This window comes from Cebus imitator, unplaced genomic scaffold (assembly GCF_001604975.1).
Source record: "Cebus imitator isolate Cc_AM_T3 unplaced genomic scaffold, Cebus_imitator-1.0 Scaffold27, whole genome shotgun sequence".
Classification (NCBI taxonomy): Eukaryota; Metazoa; Chordata; class Mammalia; order Primates; family Cebidae; genus Cebus; species Cebus imitator.
In genome coordinates this window covers 2,673,360-2,691,950 of record NW_016107342.1, presented here as the reverse complement: position 1 = coordinate 2,691,950, position 18,591 = coordinate 2,673,360, and the positions used below count along the sequence as shown (strand labels likewise).

The 18,591-nt window shown below is 35.4% G+C and overlaps 1 protein-coding gene across 3 annotated transcripts in view; it reads left to right on the top strand.

The window, feature by feature from the left end:
* ARL6IP6 (ADP ribosylation factor like GTPase 6 interacting protein 6) overlaps positions 1–18,591 on the top strand; it is a 39,931-nt gene that overhangs the window by 2,963 nt on the left and 18,377 nt on the right. For 2 of the 3 annotated variants that reach the window (XR_005199174.1, XM_017523199.2), the window contains exon 3: positions 13,673–13,805. Coding sequence is in view for 2 of the 3 variants with exons in the window: in XM_017523199.2 (XP_017378688.1) it covers positions 13,673–13,805 (133 nt within the window). In the remaining variant the exon portion in view is untranslated. Of the gene's footprint in view, positions 1–13,672; positions 13,806–17,406; positions 17,689–18,591 lie in introns of those variants that run through there. The other variant, XM_017523201.2, reaches the window with a different exon arrangement.

Here is an 18,591-nt window from a genome sequence, read left to right as displayed (position 1 = left end):
TGTAATCCCTGCTTGGGAGGCTGATGTGGGAGGATCACTTAAGCTGGGAAGTTCAAGGCTGCAATGAACCATGATTGTTAAACTGCACTCCAGCCTGGGCCACAGAGTGAGACCCTGTCTCAAAAAAGCAGTAATATTTTTTTCCTTTTTTGTTTTTGTCTTAAGCAATAATAATTTTTTATGGGTACTGGTGTGTGTATGTACCACACACACTAGTAATACATTTTAAACACAACTGCATGTGACTCAGGTCCAGAGAATATTTAACGTTTCCTGATTACCTTCTGGAAGAGGTTTACCACAACTCTTCTCTGGAATTTAAAAGCAAAAGAACTTCCTCCCTATCTTAGCAAAGGTAAATAATGTCTTAAGTAGGCTTTAGGAGGAATTTAAGTTCAAATTTCTTTATGTGTAGCATTTTTTTTTTTAAAGCATTGACTATCCTTGCACAGGTTAATGACTAGGAGAGTCAGACCTCAATTTCTGCAGTGTCTGTTGAATGCTATGTAGTTCACGGGTTTCCGGTGAAAAAACTATTCTACACTTCTCTCCACCAAAATGATTTTGAAGAGTTAAAAACTTTACTTGTCCAGCATGTTTTACTTCTTTTTGCTATAATTTATATGGGGGAGATCAAACTTAATCACTCTATATTTGATCAAATGAATCAAACAAGTCATTTGATGTGATCACTTTAAATCATTTGACTTGATCAGTGTAGATAGGTGGTTGAGATACTGTCATACATGTCCTCCCCTCTCCCAATCTTTGCCAAACTCTGTAACCTACCACTTTATGGCTCTTTACCCATATGGTGATATGGGCAGAAGGTGAAATATGAACCCTTTATCTTCACAAAGAAGTTGGTTTCCTAGATACTGCATGGAAATTTGTCTGTTCTTGTCACCTTCTTGCATGAGAAAACATGATTTTTAGTTACTCATTTTATCAGTGTACATTTTACATTGCTTGATCTCTAGAAATAAGCCAGGAGTGTTAGGCTTTTCATAGCTTTTATTGATCTGTCATCTCTTGATATAGTGGAAACAGAATCTTTCAGACTAGTCATGAATTCTAACCTTTTGCTGTTTAAAAGTTGTCATGGTTTCTCATTTAGGAATAGAATGAGTGGCAATTGTTATCTAAAGGAATGGCTTGCTCAATGTCGAAAGGAATGTGATAGATCTTTTGACATGGTCCTGCTTCCTTTTCCACTTAGGGTTAAGTAGTCCCATATTGCTTTTAGGTATGCATGATACTTAATATTTTTACAGCATATAGGAAAATTATTAAGATTTTGCTAATGGCATGAATTTACTATTAGGAGTCAGAAATAAGCAGAAAGTGTTGCATCTTTATGGTGGGGAAAGGAAAAAAACCCAACAACTAGGCCAAAACAAAGCTCATTGTTTTGAGCCAATACTCCAGTGTTCAGATGGAGAATAAAAATAGTAAGTATCATTTAATGGGCTAATACAATCAGTTTCCTGGAGGTTAATTTTAAAGAAAGAATAGTTACAGCAAATATATGTATTGTAACATGTGGATAGAGAGTAGTCTTCTCTACCAGAAGAGGATTCTTAAAAATCTGTTTCAGTGAAACAGCACCAAGGTGATTAAGTTCTTATTAGATTGAGGTGATTGGTGCTCTGGTCCACACCTGTAATCTCAGCACTTTGGGAGGCTCAGGTGGGTGGATCACTTGAGATTAGGAGTTCAAGTCCATCCTGGACAACATGGTGAAACCCCGTCTCTACTAAACATACAAAAAAAAAAAAAATTAGCCGGGCATGGTGGCACAGGCCTGTAATCCCAGCTTTTCTGGCGGTAGAAGCAGGAGAATCACTTCAACTGGGGAAGCAGAGGTTATAGTGAGCCAAGACTGCGCCACTGCATTTCAGCCTGGGTGACAGAATAAGACTCTGTCTCAAAGCAAAACAGAAGAAAAGATGGAAGTGATTGTGGTAACACTTGCTTTTTTCTTCTAAGCTGCAATTCTCTACTGTTTTCAAGAAAATACAAGTTAGCCTATTTACAGAATGTTTTGAATTGACTGCTCTCCTCTGGTGAAAACTCCTCTTGAGATAATTGATAGCTGAAAAGGTAGGATGGTTCTCTCAAACTTGACTTCCATCTAAATGAACACTGAGTTGATTAATTTAGATATCAAGAAAAATTGCCTCATTCATTAGTTTACCCCTAAGAAATGCCTATGAAGTTATATCGTTTTTACAGGTGATAAAAAAGTTTTCACCTGAAGAAACAATTTGAAATATTTAATAAAAAAATGTTGAAGTAATCCATTATGTTTGAGAAAAGTATCAGGCAGCTTTTGGTCAGATGATAATGATTTTATTATATTTCACTATTTTGCACTGTTTATTGGGAACCTCATAGCCAGCTGTAATAATGTTTGATTGTTTTGTATATTACCCTTAATTTTTTGGCATACTTATTACTGCCCATACATGCTATTATCTTGATATTTCCATGACTCGTATTTAAAATTTACTGCAAATTGCCTCAATTCTTTGTTTGAAAGTAAGTTGATTTTTATAAAAAATAAATGTGAACACAGTGACTGCTCTACCATGAAAGAGTAGTTCTCTCTTTCTAGATAGACTGATAAAAATTTTGTATACTGCAGAATTTTTATTGCAATTTAATCCTAGTCCAAGTTTGGCATAGCACTCAGTAAGAACAGATTATAGGAACAATTCTCATTCTGGTATGGGTAATAATCACTTGGGGACTTGCTTTCTAAAAAGTACCTGTAGATTTTGTTTCAGCCATCCTGATTTCATGGTACAGAACATTGGAGTGTTAAAAAATGTCCAAGAGAAAGGATGTATTGGAGGTGGCCCATCCTCTTAAAAAGATACAGGTTGAGTAAAATTCAGTTTTATTCTTACAGTGACAATTGATTGAAACTCTGAACTTGAACTTTTTAGCCAGTGTGTGGACTTTATAATTTGAACCTATCATCTGTTAAGGAAATGTTGCAGTGCTATCTGCAGCTGGGTGGGGTAGCTCTAATATTTAAAAAGTCACCAATATCCTGTTCTGTAGCACAATTTTTGTAAAATTGTGTTATCTGTTTGTATTATTGAAAGAATGATTACTAAGGAAAGAGAGAGAGAGAAAGAAACAAAAGCCTAAAAGGACTGGAAGAATATAATCAAAATGTTAGTTTATCTGGGTTTCCGAATTGATTGGTTGTTTCTATTTTTATTTTCTGCACTGTATAAGTGTAACTTGCAATAAGAAAAAATTTGTTTAAGGGAAAGCACAAATTTAAGTTTAGAGAATAGTATGGTTCAATAATTAACAGTAACATCCTCTATTGCACTTTTATAATATGCCAAAAACCATTAATTTTTTATGTGTTACTTCCTCAGGGTAGTATTCTCAACTACCCTGTGCCCATCAATGTTATTTTCTTCTAAACAAAAACTCAAGAAAGTCTGTATTACAATTTTTATATGGTAGACAGTCTAGGTAGTATAGCAAGGCAGAAAAAGAATGGGTTATTGGCAAGAATTAGCCATGTGCAGCTAAATTATTAGTCATGAAATCATTACAGGACTCCTTAACATATAGAAGCAGTAATAAGCACCAGACATTAGGACCCCTAAATCTCAAGAAATTGGTTTAACTTTGTGTGGTACCCCCTGGTCCAACTTTGGTGGTTGGGAGGGACCTTTCTTAGGCTAATGAAGTCAAAAGTTAGCTGGTATCAGAATCACTTGAAAGATAAATTTTGCTGCTTTTCACATGGTACAGGATATCTGATTCAGTAATGTGAGTTGCAGCCCAAGAATTTGCATTTCTGAGAAGTTTCTAGTTGATGCTGATGCGGTTAGTTAGGGGGCTATATATACTTTGAGAACTCCTAGCCTAGTAGTTCCCAAACCTGACGTTAAAAAAAAAAAAAAGAAAAAGACCCTGGAGATTTTCTTTTTTTGCTTTTACAGAATCTCAGACCTTATAACTACTGAATCAAAGTCACATAATTGACTGTATGTATTGGTGAGCACTGTACAATCAGTTCCTTGAACCATTTTTCATTTCTGAATTATTTTGAGCAGTTCTGTTTGTAAGAATTGAAATTTCATGACTTACTCTTCAAAAGAATAAAGAAAACTGAGCTGTATTTCTCATAAAGTTTATTTGATCTTCAAATTACCATGTTGGTTTTTTGGACACTTTTGTAAATTTAAAATACATTTTGGGATTTTAGTGTTCATATATTGTTCTATCTTAATACGTTTTCCCATTTCATTATTTTAGGAATTATTGCAATATTACTCATCAATTCTCAACTATGCTGAAAAGAATAAAATAATTATGATGGAATTAGGATTCCAGTAAGACTTTCCTAAGTCTTACGGTAGCACAGCCTGTATCTTAATTCTTACTGTAGCACCACCTTGCCTATTGCTGTATCTGTTATCTATGACTACTTTAACTGTGCAACAGCATAGTGGTCTAGTTATGACAAAGACCTATGTCTTGAAGAGCCGAAAATATTTACTTTTTGGCTCTTTTCAGAAGATAATACCCTCATCCAGTCAGTCATTCAGTGGAAAGGACTTCAGGCAAGAACAATACAAACTATCCCTTTTTTCTAAAAGGATAGATCCTGATATTTTATTCATCTTTTATGAGGTCTGCATTTTAATTTATTTGATACTGTACATAAGTGGGCAGATGATAAAGAGATGTGTACACAGTGATTGCAGAAGAAATGCAAAAGAAAATCATTGGATTTACCATTTGAATTGTTTATAATCTGAAAATGAAAATGTTTTATAAATTATGGAGCAAAGAAGATTGTTGTCTTCATCAAAATAAGCCATGAAAAAAAATTCATTCAAATATTGTGTTTTGATGATGCAAGTGCAAAAAGAAGAAAGCAATGATGACAAGCTGTAGCCAGTTTGATGTATCTGAAATCTGGATATGTTGTAGATTCATGCATGAAGTTAGTAAGCAATTATTTGCACTCAGGTCATGCCCATTTTTGATGTATATAACCAAGGAAACTGAGAATTGATATTTGGATTTGCTGTATTTACTTCTTATGAAAATTTTTAACAAAGTTTTTTTTTTCCACTGTCTTTTTGCTTACTAAATTATTCTCCAAATGTTGTGAAAATAAAGGAAATAAAAAAGGCTTGTTGGACTTAGTTGATAAATTGTGATGACTGTTTTCCGTTATACAGAAGATTACAAGTTTCAGAGGAGAATATACATTTAAGAGGATTGCTCATGAGTTAATTGTTTAAAGCTGGATGATGAGTGTCTAGTGATTTACCACGGTTGGGAACTATAGGTATTATTTATTTTTCAAATTTCAGTGGCTTCATCTGTCAGCGTGTCACCTTCCTCACCTGTTTCAACAGGAAGAGTAGAAATGCTACATGCTGGGTTGCAGGTGGTCAGGCGATTGGGTGAAGGCCTTATCCAGTGTAACTACTATAGCTACTATGCACTCTGTGCATCCATTATGCTCATGTTGCATTTGCAGGAGAGAAGAGACCACTTTCCTCTGCTCCTGCATTTGTGCCTTGACATGTAGAGAGACATTTTGCTCTAGGGATTTAAAGACTTGAGCTATCTATAGAATGTGATTTAGATAGGATACCAAATTATTTAAAATAATGGTCATCCTCTCAAGTTAGAAAACTATATAGAATCAAATAAAGTTGAAAACATTTACTTACATAAACATAAAAATTGTTGGTTTCATGGATATGATACATGTAAGTTTTTTTAGTAGCCAGCTGGTAATACTTTTTACACCTTTTAAAGTTATCCTAAGTATAGCCATATACCAAACATTTTGGTCAACAGTGGTCTGCAATATAAGCCTATATGATGGTGGTTCCATAGGATTACAGTGGAGCCAAAAAGTTCCTATTTAGTAGCATTTGGTAGTACAGCATATTACTAACATGTTTGTGTTGATACTGGTATAAACCAACCTATTACCAATCTGGTTTTATATAACCTGCCAGTCTTAAAACACACGCAATTATGTGCAGTATACAATACTTGATAGTAAACAATTGTGTTACTAGTTTATGCATTTACTGTGCTTATTGTTTTAGATTGTATTCCTTCTGCATAAAAAAAGTTAACTGTAAAACAGGCTCAAGCGGGTCCTTTAGGAGATATCCCAGAAGAAGGCATTGTTATCATAGGAGATGACAGTTCCATGCATGTTATTGCCCTTGAAAACCTTTCAGTGGAAAAAGTGAAAAACAGTGACGTTGATATCTTGACCCTGTGTAGGCCTAGACTGATGTGTATGTGTCTTAGATTTTAAAATTAAAAAAAAATTACAAGTAGAAGCTTAAAGAGTAATGGTATAAAGAAAAATATTTTGTATAGCTGTACAGTGCGCTTGTGTTTTAAACTGTTAGAAAAGAGTAAAAAAATTTTTTGTTTATAAAGTTAAAAAGTTACAGTAAGCTAAAGTTAATTTACTAATGAAGAGAGAAAAATTTTTAAATGAACTTACTGTATCCTAAGTATACAGTGTTTATGAAGTCTATAGTAGTGGACAGTGGTGTCCTTGGCCTTCACCTTCACTCATCAGTCATTTATTCACTGATTGACCCAGAGCAACTTCCTGTTTTGTAAGCTCCATTTGTTGTAAGTACCCTATACAGGTGTACCATATTTTATCTTTTACTATATTTCTACTGTACCTTTTCTATATTTAGGTATGTTTAGATACACAAGTACTTACTATTGTGTTACAATTGCCTGCAATAGTTGATATAGTAACATGCCGCACAGGTTTGTAGCATTGGAATAATAGACTATTGTATAATTTATAAGTGTGTAGTAGTCTGTACATCTAGGTTTGTGTAATTACACTCTATGATGTACGAACAACAACGAAATCACCTAATGATGCATTTCTCAAAACATACTCCTGTCATGCAATGCATGACTGTATTGTATTTCCATTTTTAGTGTCATAAAATGCATTAGTTGCATAAGTAATTTAATCTCACCAGGAAAAATTCCAACAATTAAAGCAAAGACTTCACTCATCTACCTGTATGTCTTTTTACATCTTTTTCTGTTCAATTACATATGTATAGTCATTTAAAATACATGGTTTTTTTCACCGTTACAGAAAAAATACAATTGGAATCATGTATATTTTGCAGCTTTATTAAAATGTGTTAGTACATTGTGTATCAGTATACATAGCTCTACCTCATTTTTTCATGACTACATTGTATTTCATAATATAAGTATACCAGTTTATTTAAACATTTCATGTCAGAAGCTCTCTCTTAGGACTTGGAAATTACTAGTGTATAGTCACATTTAATCCCATTGTTTACTTACATAAAGTTTTATGAAGTATGTGCAATTGATTACCTAACATTTATTTAATAAGAAACCTTTCCCCAATGTGGGAACTATGGGAGTTTTGTTTTTTTTCTGGTGTATTCTGATTATATGTAATACGTGCAAGTTGGTGCCTCTGCGTCTGACTTCATAAAACTTCTTGAAATTTGCCTCATCCCTGTAAGCTTAAACTGTTGAACAAAATGAAAATATTTAAAGCATATAACAGCCTCTTTTGCTGGAAGGTTTTATAGAAATAAAGTTGCCAGGATATTTTTAGAAAAGTATTCTCTGAAACCAGAATAGCTTATTTTGAAAAATAAGCCAAAACAAATATACTCTTAGGTAAGTGAGTATAAAATTGTAGCAGAGGGGTTGGGATAGGAAATTTCTACCCATTCCCGTTTTTGCTTTGGGTGAAAACATTGAGTTTAAGAGGTTTTAATTGATGGAAAAGACTAATATACATAATTTCATTGGCCAGATGCAATAGCATGTGCCTGTAATCCCAGCACTTTGGAAGGCCGAGGCAGGTGGATCACTAGGTTAAGAGATCGAGACTATCCTGGCCAACATGGTGAAACCTTATCCCTACTAAAAATGCAAAAATTAGCTGGGCATGGTGGCAGGCACCTGTAGTCCCACCTACTCCAGAGGCTGAGGTGTAAGAATCGGTTAAACCTGGGAGGTGGAGGTTGCAGTGAGCCGAGATTGCGCCACTGCACTCCAGCATCATGACAGATGAGACTCAGTCTCAAAAAAAAAAAAAAGCAAAGATTAATATATCATTTCATCAACTGATGAATACTGAGCTGTAGAGAAGAAAGAGGGGTATGTGTATTTCTTTAAAAGCCTGCATTCTTGGGCAGCAGTTCTTGTTCTGGAAATTTGAAACATCTCTCTCCCTGTACAGCTGTACCCTTATATACAAGAATGTTCCTTGTAGCCTTGTTTGTAATAGTAAAAAACTAAAATAAAAATATACAACAGAAATGTGGCTATTGGTACTGATACAGAAGGTCTCCAACAGAATATGTGAAAAAGAGCAAAGTGCAAAACCAATTTTCTGGTGAGAATCCCCCTTGTGGAAAATAAGCTGAGAAAGTATAGATACGTTTTATATTTAGCTCCATATATGTACCTAAATTACCTATATATGTATATAATTTTTGGAAAGATGCACAACAGACTCTTAGCTGATCACTTTTAGAAGTGAAATTGGCAAATTCAGGAAGGAAGAGTTTCATTTAATATGCTTTCATTTTTATATCCTTTTTAAAGTGAATTCTTTCTAAAATGGGCTTATAAAACATCAAAATTTTAGCATGAGGATTCTGCAGATAACTGACTTGTAACAAATTTAGTTGTTGGAAGTTATCAATTTCTGTGGCTTTTCTGCTTATTTGTAAACGAATTGAGTAATTTCCCAAATCATAAGCACTTGTAGACCACAATATTGCAATGTACTTTTTTTAGCCCTATCATTGCGACCTGACTTATTGATGATGCAACTTTTAATTAGTTTAAAATGAACATAAAATAATTAAAATGCTCACTGTGAGGTAAATACTTAGATTGTGGAATAATTTTGGAAAAACCCAAGAATATTCTTGTATTAAATTTGATAGGTACCCTATTAAAATATCCAAGTGAAAAACTTTAATAGGCTTTAGAAGGCCTCACATTTGGTTATTTTATGTTACTTTGTGTCTTTCCTCACTTACCTAGAAGTTTCATCTGGTCCCCAAACACTATTTTTCTTAACTGCCATCTTTGTTCTGGAGAAGTATGTTAAAGTTTGAGTAAACTTGTCAATTATCTCCTCTCTTTAGACCTGTCAATTATTTTCTTCCCTCTTTAGACATAGTCATCTAAATAATAGCAAATAACAGTTATTTGACAATATAGCAACCCATAAGTTGTAGTTGTACACTAAATCTTATAATTTCTTTTTTGACCCTCTAGCGTGATGGGTTGGTAGGAAGGTTATTCTAAGGTTCTGTTCACCCAATTCCAGATTGGGTTGGGGAGCTAGAAGTGCATACTGTGCCAGGATATTGGAGTGAAGGTGCAGACTAAACCTCAAACACATTTGCTCAAGTGAGGATTGAAACAACTTTTATTGTGGTCAGGATAGTCTTGCGGATGTAGCAACTTCCAGTCACATGACCATCTGCTGTTTTTATGCCTAGCTTAGGGCAGAAGCATCTGCAGGCTTGGCTCTGTACTTATCTACCGAGATACTGTACACAGCTACACTCCCTGTGTGGGTTTGTGTGGGCTTTTCTAGATGCTTTGTCATTAAGCCCCAGTAGCACTACTCCCTTTTCCCATTCACACACAGTGCAAACATACATACAACATACTTTATTTAAACCAGGGAAATCTTTCTCACTTGTGGATAAACCCTTTACTCTCTTTTTCCCTGTTCCACACAAATATTTTATCTGTACTCCAATCAACTTATTGTCTTTTGCTGTGCATTCAAGACATTTTTTGTATCCACACTCCTACCCCTGATTATATCTGTATGTGTTTCCGTAAATATTTTGCAATATAAAAGTAGAAAAGCTGTTTCTCCTTTCTGCTTTGCCACATCCCTCTTCTGGAGAAAGGAACGCAAGAGCCCATTAGCTCTTTGACGTGGGGGATGGGAGAAGGGAACAATCAGGAGATTAATTTAATCTTTCAAAAATTACCATACTGTTTGTAAATAATTCCTCTGAGTCTGTACTTCAACTGTTTTTTTTTTCAGTCTGTTACTGAGCTTCACAAGATTTACAGACAGTCCAATGCATATACATTTTACTTGCTTCTTGCTAAAGACTCGTGGATAATTTTGTGTAGTCAGGAAATTTGGTAATTCCTAAGTCATCTGCTAGTGTTCTCAATGATTCCTCCCTATATTCTTGAGGCTTGGAACACACACACTTCAGAAACCTGTCTTAAAGATGCAGTTTGAAAATGAGTCCACAAAGATTCTGATACGACTCTCCTGTTCAAAAAGGACTGCCTGACTGAAAAAAAATTTTTTTATAAGCTTACTTAGTTCTATTTTGAATAGGTAGAATGGTCATATGGGCCAAAATTCAAAAAGTATAAATGAGTATAGACTGAAAAGGCTTACTCTTTCCTCCCAACCACTCTTTCCTCCTTCCCCAGAGAACCAATGTTAAATTCTTACATCCTTCCAGAAATATTTTTAAATATCTAACTACAATATACATTTCTTCATATATACAGCATATGTATGTGTACAATACATATTTTTTTTATACAAATGCATAGAGATGTTTTTGAGCCTTCAGTTTGGATTCACCAGTATATTTTCAGGATCTTTACATATCAGTACATAAAGAGCTTCCTCATTCATTTTTAAAGCTGCATAGTATTCGATTATATGGGTGTACTTAATTAATCAATCCTTTACCTTCATTACTGATTATTTAGATTGTTTCCAATTTATATAATTACAAACAAAGCTACAAAGAACAACCTTGTATATACATCATTTTATGCAGGTATGTATTTTTTAGTACAGTATACAGAGGCATGCTCTCCTAAAGATGGACAAAATTACTTGAGTAAAGAACATATACATGCATTGTTTTAACAGATACTGCCAAACCGCTCTCCGTAGAAATTGTAACAATTTACTCCCCAAAACAACGATGCATGAAGATTTTCTGTTCACAGCCTTAGCATCAGAGAATGTTATCCAACTTTTTGATTTTTGTCGGTTGATGATGAAAAAAATGATAATCTCTCTTTATTATTAATGGTATTGAATTGAGCGTCTTTTCATGTTCCAACATTTATAGTTTTTATTCTGCAGTTGTATTTAACTATTTATATATTGGGTTTTGGATTGCTGGCCTTTTTTTGTTTTCTAGGAATTAATCTGTATTGTAGGAGATTTTCCCTTCTTGCTCTAAGTTGCAAATGTATATTATTTAAAATTTTTATGTTGTTCAGTTTGACATTTGATTTTGCTATTCATATATGGTAGTATGTGTGTCTACCTATATATGGTTGTCTCTCAGTATCTGAGGGATTGGTTCCAGGAACCCCGCTGGATACCAAAATCTGTGGATGCTCAAGTCCTTTATATGAGATTGTATAGTATTTGTATATGACCTATCCACATCTTCCCATTGACTCTTTGTAATACCTAATATAATGTAACTGTTATGTGAATAGCTGTTATAATGTATTGGTTTTGATTGGCATTATTTTTATTGTTGTATTGTTACTTTTATTTTTTTTCCAAATATTTTGCATCCAGATATAGAACCTGTGGATAGGAAGGGCTGACTGTATATAGTTGAAATGTTATGTCTTATATAGGTCATGAATTTTGTATTATGGTTAGAAAGGCCTTTCTCTCTCCAAAGCTATAAATGACTTTTCCAGTGATTCTTTCTACAACTTTAGATTATTTGGTGAAATTTAGCCAGTACAGAGTATCTGGTATGGATCCAGCTTATTTTCCTTTTTGTAAGTGGTCACCCCATTGAATTAGTAAAATTTTGTATTAATCTATTTGGGCCTCCTTCTGCCTTCTTCCAGATCTTGTATTCTGCTTTGTTCCATTGTGTCTTTGTTTGTTTTTGAGACAGGGTCTCACTGTGTCGCCAGGCTGGAGTGCAGTGGCGCTATCTTGGCTTACTGCACTTTTCCTTCCTCAGCCTCCCAAGTAGCTGGGATTACAGTCATGCACCACCATACCTGGCTAATTTTTGTATTTTTAATAGAGATGGTTTCACCATGTTGGCGAGGCTGGTCTCAAACCCTTACTTGGCCTTAAGTAATTCTCTTGCCTCGGCTTCCCAAAGTGCTGGGATTACAGGCATGAGCCACCACGGCCGGCCCTGTCATCTGTTTGTTTATCAGTACACACTGTTTTAGGTATTTAGGTCCTATAATATGTCAATGTCTGGTTGGACTAGTCTCTATTTTTACTTATTATTTCATGTGAATTTTAGAATTAACTGTTAATCTTCCAAGAAAAATGTGTTCACATTTTTGATCTGAGTTCTGATGTTACCTTCTTAAAGTGGTAACATCTTATTTATTCAAAATAGTTATCACAATATACAGTTATCTTGTTAATTTATTTGCATGTTTATTATCTTTCTGTCCCACTAGAATTACTTCATGAAGACAGCAATCTTTTTTGTTTTCCTCACCACTGTATCCCCATCACCTAGCACAATAACCAACATATGGTAGCCCCTCAATATAGATTGAGTAGATGAATAAGTGAGTTAATGTATAAAATTTTTGAAAACTTCACATCAAAATAAAGCTGTACTTACTAAAGGGAGTTGGCCACTTAAATATCAGTATTTCGTTATTGTAACCACAAGAACAAGTCATTATTCTTTTATTACTCTTAATGGGTTATGAATAGTATCTAAAAACCTTTAAATTAACTTACCCCTTTCTTTTTATGCCTTCTATTCTTCTCAACCCTTTTCCTAAAGCCCATTGTAATAGCGTTCTTTTGACTTGACTTCTGTGAGAAAATACAGTTCCAAACTCAATGCAAATAAAATCTAGGGTCCCACACATTTGTAAATCGGGAATCAACTTTGTTCATATACTGAGCAAGGTTTAAGAATCAGAGTAGGTTTATAATGTTTGTAAGAAAATTGTAAAAAGGAGATACCCCCAAATTGATGCATGTTTCAAAAGTGCATGGTGTGGAGTGAAATGAATCAATACCAAATAATGAAGATAAGGTACGATTTATGAAATTACATGAAACATCTTAAGACTTGACTTTTTTTTTTTTTTTGAAACAAGGTTTCACTCTGTCTCCCAGGCTGGAGTGCCATGGTGCAATCGTGGCACAATCGTGGCACAATCGTGGTGCACTGCAACCTCAAACTCCTGGCCCCAAACCATTCTGCCACATCAGTCTCCCAAAGCATTATGATTGCAGGAATGAGCCAGCTGGTCTGGCCTCAAGACATGTTATGAATCTTGTGAAATATTTTGACGATGTTTTCTGTGGTTGAATTTTACAAAACTGAAGATGTTATGTTCTTGTTGAATTTACCCCTTTTTTTTTCACATTATCATTTAAAATATTCAATGATATGACTTCTAGTTGTGCTTTAGTAATATATACTTCTACATGGGTTAGCTTGCACTAAGTTCAAATCTCTTGTAATGTCAGCTTCTTATAATTTAGTAGATGAGAATTATATGTGATCTGAACATGAGAATACTGGTTTAATTTAAATTGTTTGGTATTAATAATCTACTTTTTCCCCTCTCTTTTCCTGTTAAGGATTCTGGACTCTACTTATAATATCCCTAACTGCTGGATTCTCCTGTTGCAGCTTTTCTTGGACAGTGACTTACTTTGATTCTTTTGAACCAGGAATGTTTCCTCCTACTCCTCTTTCACCTACCAGGTTCAAGTAAGTATTCCTGTTTCCTGTTTATTTTTTAAACACGTTTCAACTCTTGAAAATACTAAAATACACAGATGTAAGAGGCTGACTTTGAGATATGTAGAGGCTCCAGTCTTTACAAAACATGAATGATATGAGACTTTTCAGCTTGTAGGCTCAGCCTTTAGATACATGAGAATAGTATTTAAAATTCTATATCTAGATAATGCTGTGTTTTCTAAAAACTGAAATTCAGGGAATTATCACAGAACTAAGAACCTTTGATGACTATTTGTCCTTTTGGAATGGAATTTGATTTAAAATAGTTTGTAAAGGCAAAATTAATGCCAGCAATTTGAAAGTTTTATAAGGTTCATACATGGCCAGAGTTAAAATGACATAATAATTCGACCAGACTTTTCCTTAGGATTCTAACTTTGTGTAATAATTAGCAAACATTTATGGTACCTAATTTATATCTCTAGACCAGATTGGATGCTTTTCATAGTGGAAAAGCATTAAATTTCTTTGGTCTATATTTTCCTTTTCCATGTTTCAGAAAATTTTAGAAAATTCAATAGTGTTCCAATCTAGTTTATTCATGCCAGGAAAGTTCCAATTTTAAATATAAATTTCCAAATAAGAACATCTAAGATCTCTAGTTTATTCTAGAAATTTGGGGAGGATGTGCAGACAATAAACTAAATTGTATTAAATTTATGTATGTTATTCTAATTCTTGCTATTGTTATTGTTAGTACCAGCTCTAGCCTACCTCATAGACAGGTTGTAGAGATAAAAACATTTATTTGAGAGACTTTATAAATGTGAAGTTATACCAATTGTAGTTATTAATAATCATTGGTACTCCTGGCCTTCATTATTAGTAAACTCTCAAATTTTTTTGTCTCATAAATATATCTTTTATAATTTTGGCTTGACTTCAAATGAAATGTGAATATATATATATAGATATATATATGTGTGTGTGTGTGTAATATGTGTATGTATATATTTTAAATGTCTTAATCCCTATTTGTATATGAAACATAAGTCATATGCTTTCCAGCAAATTTTAGTTCTGTGTTTTTGAGGTGGACAAATAATCTAAATTGACTAAGAGTTAAACCTAACAGTACAATGCCATCCCATAGTTTACATGGATACCACTCAATTAGAAATTTACTTTAATAACAGGTATAAGTCTAAGGTAATATGACTCATTTCATAAATCATAAAAAAAGTAATCATATGCTTTTCCTTGTATTTATATCTCACTTCTCTGAGTTCTAGCCACATATTTCTCGCTATTTAATAGACCTTGCTACCTGGATTTCAGGAAGCATTTTGCACTTAGAGTGATTAAAACGCTAGTCTTTGCCTTGAAACCATCAATATTCACCCATTTCACTCATCAGGGTTTGAAATTCTTATTCATTATATTTGCCCATTCACCAAGTCCAGCCTTTCATGACTTTTTAAATGTCATTAGAATACTTCCTGTTTGCATTTTCACTGTTTTTATACTATTTAAGGCCAGTGTACTTGACTTCTTTGCCTTCTGTCCTCTAAGTTCTCACTCTTCTAATTCACCCTATATATAGTCAGCCCTGTGTATCCATGGGCTCCACATCCTTGAATTCAACCAACTATGGATAAATATTTGGGGGTAAAAATTACAATGCAACATTAAAAAGTAATACAAATAAAAAAACAGTTTAACTGTTTACACAGCATTTACTTTATATTGGGCATTATAATTAATATAGAGATGATTTAAAGTATTGGGAGGATGTGCATATGTTATAGGCAAATAACAGTGCCATTTTACATAAGGGACTTGAACATCCATGGATTTTGGTGTTTGCAGGAATCCTGGAACCAATCTCCCAGTAGATACCAAGGTACAACTGAACTGCTGTCTTTCCATTAATAAAAAGAGATCTAGTCACAGCTCTCTATTGGTTAAAAGTCTTCAGTAGCTTTCCTGTTGCCTTTAGAATAAAGTCCAGCTCCTAAGTATAGTAGCACAATTTTTCTCCAAATGACCCTATCCCACTTTTCCATCCTCAGCTATTTCCCTACTGCACCCTATATTGTAGTCACATACCAGATTAGCTTGACATGCCCCTCATAAACTATGCAATTTTGAGAAGTCATGATTTTACTCTTGGTGTTCTCTCTTCCTGGAGTTTCGTTTTCTCTCTCACCTTCTCTTCTATTGCCATCACAATTCATAAACCTTATAAATGTAAGAACGCTTTGGGGTTAGAGAAGGTTTTAGTATTCTCTTAAAGATCTGCTATTCTGAGAGCATTTAACTAATTTTTAAAAAAATTATCTTTGCATTTTTTATTAAATTAGAATCAATTTAATAAAGGGCCTCAATTTTCAATGTATTTGTTAGTGTATTAGTTTGTTCTCATGGTGTCTAATAAAGACATATCCAAGGCTGGGTAATTTATAAAGGAAAGAGGTTTAATTGACTCACAGTTTGACATGATTGGGGAGACCATACAATTATCGTGGAAGGCCAAGGAGAAGCAAAGGCACATTTTATGTGTCGGCAGACAAGAGAGTATGTGCAGTGGAACTGCTCTTTATAAAATGGTCAGATCTTGTGAGACTCACTCACTATTAAAAGAAAAGCAGTATGGGGGTAACTGCCCCCATAATTTAATTACCTCCCACAGGGTTCTTCCCACAACATATGGGAATTATGGGAAGTGTAATTCAAGATGAGATTTGGGTGAGGCACAGCCAAACCATGTCATTCTGCCTCGACCCCTCCCAGATCTCATGTTCTCAAAACCAATCATGCCTTCCCAACAGTCCCCCAGATTTCACCATTAACTCAAAAGTCCATAGTCCAAAGTCTCATCTGAGACAAGGAAAGCCCCTTCCGCCTATGAGCCTGTAAAATCAAAAGCAAGTTAGTTACTTCTAAAATACAAGGGGGATACAGGAATTGGGTAAATACACCCATTCCAAATGGGAGAAATTGGCCAAAACAAAGGGGGTATAGGCCCCATGCAAGTCCACAATTCGGCGGGGCAGTCAAATGTTAAAATTCAGAAATAATCTCCTTTGACTCCATATCTCACATCCAGGTCATACTGATGTAAGAGGTAGTTTTCCATGATCTTGGGCAGCTCTGCCCCTGTGGCTTTGCAGGGTACAGCCCCCTCTCCTGGCTGCTTTCACAGGCTGGCATTGAGAGTCTGTGGCTTTTCCAGGTACATGGTGCAAGCTGTCAATGGATCTATCATTCTAGTGGCCCACTTCTCACAGCTCCACTAGGTAGTGCTCCAGTGGGGACTCCATGTGGGAACTCCCACCCCACATTTCCCTTCTGCACTGCCCTAGCAGAGAGGTTCTCCATGAGGGCTGCACCTTTGTAGCACATCTCTACCTGGACATCTAGGCATTTCTCTATATCCTCTGAAATCTAGGTGGAGGTTCCCAAACCTCAATTCTTGATTTCAGTTTACCCACAGACCCAATATCACTTGTAAGCCATCAAGGGTAGGCCGTACATTGACCTTTTTTAGCCATGGCTGGGACACAGGGTACCAAGTCCTGAGACTGCACAAAGCAGCAAGGCCCATGAAACCATTTTTTTCTCCTAGGTCTCCTAGCTTGTGATGGGAGGGGCTGCCATGAAGACCTCTGACATGCCCTGGAAACAATTTCCCCGTTGTCTTCGCAGTCATTTGACTCCTCATTACTTTTAAAATTACTTCAGCTGGCTTGAATTTCTCAGAAAATAGTTTTTTCTTTACTATTGCATTGTCAGGCTGCAAATTTTCCAAACTTTTACTCTCTACTTCCCTTTTAAACATAAGTTCTAATTCCAAACCATGTCTTTGTTAATGAATAAAACTGAATGCTTTTAAGAGCACCCAACTCAACTCTTGAACGCTTTGCTGCTTAGAATTTCTTCCACCACCCTAAATCATCTCTCTCAAGTTCAAAGTTCCACAGATGTCTAGGGCAGGGGGAAAATGCTTCCAGTCTCATTGTTAAAGCATAGCAAAAATCCACCTTTGCTGCTTCTGTTCCCAGTAAGTTCCTCATCTCCATCGGAGACCACCTCAACCAGGACTTCATTGTCCATATCAATATTAGCATTTTGGTCAAAGCCATTCAACAAGTCTCTAGGAAGTTCCAAACTTTCCCACATCTTCCTGTCATAATCCGTTTACTGTATTAATCTTCTCACACTGCTAATAAAGATATACTTGAGACTGGGTAATTTATAAAGGAAAGAAGTGTTATTGACTCACAGTTTCACATGGTAGGGGAGGCCTCACAATCATGGCAGAAGGCAAAAGAGGAGCAAAGGCATGTCTTACGTGGTGGCAGGCAAGAGAGCATTTGCAGGGGAACTGCCCTTTATAAACCATCAGATCTCATGAGACTCAAACACCATTAGAGGAACCACCCTCATGATTCAGTTGCCTCTCACCAGTTCCCTCCTATGATGTCAGAATTATGGGAACTGCAGGATGAGATTTGGGTGGGGACACAGCCAAACCATATCAATTAGTAATTACGTTTTTTTTGTTTTTGGCGTTTTTTTGAGACATGGTCTGGTCTGGTTCTTTTACCCAGGCTGGAGTGCGGTGGTGTCATCTCGGCTCAGTGCAGCCTCCACCTCTCAGGCTCAAGTGAGTCTCCTGCCTCCGTCCCCGACGAGCTGGGACTATAGGTATACCACCATGCCAAATAATTTTTCTATTTTTTGTAGAGACAGGATTTTGCCATGTGCCCTGGCTGGTCTCAAACCCCTGAACTCAAGCAGTCTGCCCACC